We start from the raw sequence: 4,553 nt of genomic DNA, 5'->3' as shown, positions 1-4,553 counted from the left end.
GCTTTTTTATTTTAGTCAGTAGTGCTAGGGTCTGGCACAAGTTAGTCTCTCACTACACATCCATGGTCAAGGAGTAGAGGTTTCCATGCATTCTGCCATCATCTTAAACCCTGGACTTGTGGCTTCCACTCTGTTTCTGGGACAGGACACATATACCACTGTGTCAGGTGTTTAGAAGAGATGGGTTGGAAACAACCAGTCACAGAATCATAGAATCATAGAACCATGGAACCTAGGACTTGGAAGGGCCTCCTACACCCCTTCTGCCCTGCCTACCCCTCCTGAAGAGCCTGTAACTGTCCGGAAGAAACAGGTGAAGAACCTTTGGCTAAAGAACCTTCTCCTTCTGAGTGAAGAACCAGAACCCAGAACGTGGTCAGGTACTGAAACAGGTTCCCCAGAGAATTGGCTACAGCACCGAGCCAGCTGTCAGACACATGGTGTAGTTGTTGGCGTGGTCCTGTACAGGGCCAGGAGTTGCAGGATTTGGACTCAATGATCCTTGTGGGTCCCTTCCAACTCAGCAGATTTTGTGATTCACCCAGAAGATTTTTCGCCCAGAAGGTTCTTTACCCACATGGTTCTTCACTCAAAGGGTGGTTGAGCACTGGAACAGGCTTCCCAGAGAAGTGGTCATGGCACTGAGCCAGCTGTCAGACACACAGTGTGATTGTTGGGGCTGTCCTGTGCAGGGCCAGGAGTTGGACTTGATGACCCTTATGGGTCCCTTTCAACAGAGGGATTAAATGATTCTACGATTCCTAATATCTTATGTAAAACTCACCTGACACAGTCCCACATGCATCCTCTAAAATCAACATTGGGCTGCCACATCATTCCCCCCATTTCCCTTCTTCCCTTTGCCCTTTCTTCTTCTTTTGTGTTTTCTTTTTTATTTATCTTGGTCCTCGGTTGGGGCTTTCCGGTTTTCCATCTTTCCATGAACCTGCACTCGGTAAATGCAGGTATACCACGGGTTTCCCCAGTTGCTCTTCACAAGAAGTTTGACACGTGAAAAGGCTCTGGGAAGCAGCATGCTCTGTGAAGAGGGAAAAGGGGGCCATTAAAAGCAACTGTGAAATCAAGATGTCTTACCCTGCCAGCCCTGTTTCTGCTCAGGAACAAGATCCCAAAAGTAGGTGGGAGAAGGAATAGAGATCTGAAGCTCGCTGCTGGTATCGGGGCTGCTGGGGAGACTGGGGACAAGGGAAGGCACTCGGCATCCTCTGCATGCTGGCCCGGCTGGGGCTGCGTCTCCTTTCCCTCTGCCCCCTGCATTGTGCTGACAGAGAGGTTGGGAAGTGGTCCCGTGCATGGGGCTGGTGTGTGACCCCACTGAGCTCCCACCATCCACTCTGCCTGCCTTTCTCCTGGCAGGCTGAGAGCCCCGGGAGAGAAGGGGCATGCTGTGCTGGGGCGACACTGTCCGGAGTCAGCAGGGCACAGAGTGGAGCAACAGTGATGCCTGACAGCTTTTGCCACCACTTGTCCCTGTTCCTCCATGGCACAAGGTCCATTTGTTGTTTGGATGGAGGGGCTGCATGTTCATCTGGCTTTTCTGAAGGCAGTGGCTGCAGCCAGGGATCTCTCAGGAGCTGTGTTGCCACAGGCCTGACCCTGTCCTTTGGCTACCACGACCACATGCTGTTCAGCCCTCCAAGCCCCACCAGGTCTCTTTTGGCAGTGATCCAGGACTCTCTGCCCAGGGAGGAAACATTCACATCCTCCCTGCCACAGACTTGCAATCAAACCTGTTTTGCTCCCTGGCATCTGGCCCCCACGTGTGGAGCATACCTTCAGAGGGAAAGTCTGAATGGGGTCTTTTTCTATATTGTAGGTGAACATCCCCAGGAGAGTTTCCTCTTCTCTGTCTGCATCCACTCCCTTGGGGGCAAAGCACAAGGAGAGCAAGTCGGGCTCGTCCCGACAAAGAGAGAATGTACAAGCTGGATCAGCCCTCTTAAACACCCAGCCTCTCCCAGGGCTCTGGCAGTAGTCTGGCATTGATTAGGGTAGAGCTCAGTCTCTGCCTTGTGTTTTGGTCAACCCTTAGGTGCTTGGCCAGAACGGGTCTTAAGAAGGATGGAGCTCTCAAGCCCTGGAAGTGTCGCACTGGAGCACGGCAGTGCTCAGGGGAGTGCAGGACACGAAGCTCAGAGGAGGCACAAAAGCAAGCAAGACCCTACCCTGACTTCCCCCCAGGGCCAGATCCCCACCAGAAATGCCCAGCAGACTTACAAAGACAGCGATGTCTTTGGGGGCACTGATGATGGTCCCACTTGGAGAGGCTTCTTTGGTGATGTGCTGCACTGTGATGGCAGTCAGGTGGACTCGTGCTGGCAACCTGATGACAACCTGGCCCTGATGCCCTTTGAAAGCCCAGCAGTTTCCTGGGAAAACTTTTGGCTGCAACCAGAACGCAAGAGCAATGACGTGTGGGCCAACACAACTGCCCATGTAGCTTGAAGCGTTGGGGCTGACATGCCTGTGGAGTTTATTTCAGCTTGAAAACAACGGGCAATTGAGGAAATGGACAGAAGCAGAAGGACTTCCCTGCCTGCCAAAGTGGGCTCAGCATGGCAGAACAGAGAATGCTGGTTACGAAACCATCCTAGTCAGGGACAAGGAGAAACACCTCTGCCCAGGGACTCTGTAGGGCATCCCCCCCTCCTCTTGCCTCCACCCTGAAAAGCAGTTCTTAGGGTTGACAGTGGAGACAGGGTCACCAGGTAGAAAGAAAGCCTTTCACCCAGCTGTGGCCGAGGCAGAATGCAGCAGTACAGCTCAGCTTGGCCCCACTCCCCTCCAGAGAGGAACCACTGCTTCTCAGCAAGCCCAGCCCTGTGTTCCACCTTTGGTTTCAGGAATCCATCTACACCATGGGCTTGAGCAGTACCACTGGGCTGAGGGGAGACCCCCGAGAATGGTTCCCAAATTCGCAGGGGGGAAGAAAACTGATGATTTCTGCTAACATACCTGCAGAATAGTATCAGGAGGGCTGGCAGTCCAGAATAAGCGTAAAATCCTGCAGAGACCTCTGTCTTTGCAGTCATAGGTCTGGGAAGTTCTCTGTGTGTCAATGGTGGCTCCTGTAAGGAAGGGAGAGCAAATGGCTGCAAGCAGCTACAGCCTGGGAAGGCTTGGCTCAGACACCATTTCTGATGCCACTGGCCAGCTCCATGTCCACTTGTCCTGTCCACATCTGCAATGACAGCAGCCACATGCCTGGTGACTGCTTCTCCCACAGGGCTGAGTGCTGGGAGGCAGCAAAGGATAACCCAGCCATTCCTTTTCCAGATGCAGTGGAGAGGAGGAGGGCCCCTCCATCCACCCAGGAACGTCTGTCATTTCTGTGCCATCCCCACAGGAACGTGTGTGGGGGCAGCCCCAGTCACCCTTGAGGCTGTGGACAGCACACAGAAAAGGGCAAGGCAAGGAGACCGGGCTGCTTGTGTCCTTACCAGAGCTCTTCAGGGCCCAGTCCATCTTGACACAGGATTCCAAAGCCGTCTGGGTCAGTTCCTGGGAAAACCATGAGCAAACACAGGAAAGGACCGCATCAGTGGAGAGTTCAGCACGCTGCCATCACCCACAGAGGCAGAGCTCGGTGTCAGCCATGCATGGCAAGGCGTGCCCTCAGAGCTGGGAAACTGTGCTGCTGACATGAGCCACGAGGAGTGAGAACAGCATCTGTGGCCACAACATTCTGACCCCACCAACAATGCCAAGGAGAGCTTGGGTCACCTTCAAACCGCTGATCTCCGCCCGCAGCTGAGTGACCTCTTCCAGCAGATTCTGCAACTTTTGGGTTTCAATCAAAGTGTGTGAATTCCTGCAGGAAGAGAAAAGCAGATCTTGTCAAAGCAGCCCATTCCTTCTGTGAAGCACCTGAGCTCAGTGAGGAGACACACATGCTTTCCCTGCTTTGCCAGTGCTTCCTTCCAGCCCAAGCTGAGCAAAAGGCAAAGGCAGGATGGAAATATGGGAGCCTTTGCTGTTTGGAAACTGAGCACAGGTAGCACAAGGTTAGCTGACATTTCTGCACAGACACAGCTCCAGTTCAGGAAATCTCTCTTACCAGAGGGTTTTCAGTCCTGCTGGAAATACACTTGTCAGCTCCTGAAAGAGAAAATTCTCCATTAGAACCTCTACTGCCAGAGCCACTGTGGCTTCCCAGGGAAGACTACACAATCTGCTTCTTCTTCGGGTCATGCCATGTGGAAGCAGAAGAGCCGGAGATTTATCCAGCAACCCTCCCTTGCAGGAGGTGTCTGTCCCACAACAGTCACTAACCTCCATCATTCCCTTTGTCCACGGTAACCATCCTGGCACGGCAGTCCCGCAGAAAACAACAGCTGCAAATCACATCACCGAGAGGCAGTTACTGGACTGGGGTTTGCAGCAAACCCCTGGGGCCCATTGTCTCCTCCTCAGCTGCCTTGGGGGTCAGGCAGCAGGTCAGCTGAGGAGCGCAGAATGTGGGGTGCAGAGAGAGGATGCACCTCTGACCGAGGGCCATCAGCCCAGGCTTCAGGGGACATCCCAGCACGGTC

At 53.5% G+C, this 4,553-nt stretch overlaps 1 protein-coding gene across 1 annotated transcript; it reads right to left on the bottom strand.

Annotated features, from left to right (window-relative positions):
• LOC104692443 (sperm-associated antigen 4 protein-like) lies at positions 1-4,192 on the bottom strand. Its single transcript, XM_010404489.3, has 7 exons — positions 4,079-4,192; positions 3,745-3,832; positions 3,462-3,522; positions 2,977-3,089; positions 2,239-2,406; positions 1,795-1,884; positions 1-1,039 (listed from the first exon to the last, which is right to left on the bottom strand). Exons 1-7 carry the CDS (start codon positions 4,138-4,140, stop codon positions 893-895), a joined length of 729 nt encoding a protein of 242 aa, XP_010402791.3. The 5' UTR covers positions 4,141-4,192; the 3' UTR covers positions 1-892.
• Positions 4,193-4,553: the final 361 nt, after the last annotated feature.

The sequence above is a fragment of the Corvus cornix genome, chromosome 26 (genome assembly GCF_000738735.6).
Source record: "Corvus cornix cornix isolate S_Up_H32 chromosome 26, ASM73873v5, whole genome shotgun sequence".
In the NCBI taxonomy this organism is placed as follows: domain Eukaryota; kingdom Metazoa; phylum Chordata; class Aves; order Passeriformes; family Corvidae; genus Corvus; species Corvus cornix.
This window is presented reverse-complemented; position numbering and strand designations above follow the sequence as displayed.

Bases quoted from the DNA above. Each gene is read 5' to 3' on its own strand.
- LOC104692443 (XM_010404489.3), bottom strand. From the start codon at position 4,140: ATGGAGAATTTTCTCTTTCAGGAGCTGACAAGTGTATTTCCAGCAGGA. The intron at 1,885-2,238 runs GTAAGTCTGCTG...TTTGCCCCCAAG, and splicing joins CCAAAGACATCGCTGTCTTT to GGAGTGGATGCAGACAGAGA. The intron at 1,040-1,794 runs GTATGCTCCACA...CCCTCTTCACAG, and splicing joins TTCAGACTTTCCCTCTGAAG to AGCATGCTGCTTCCCAGAGC.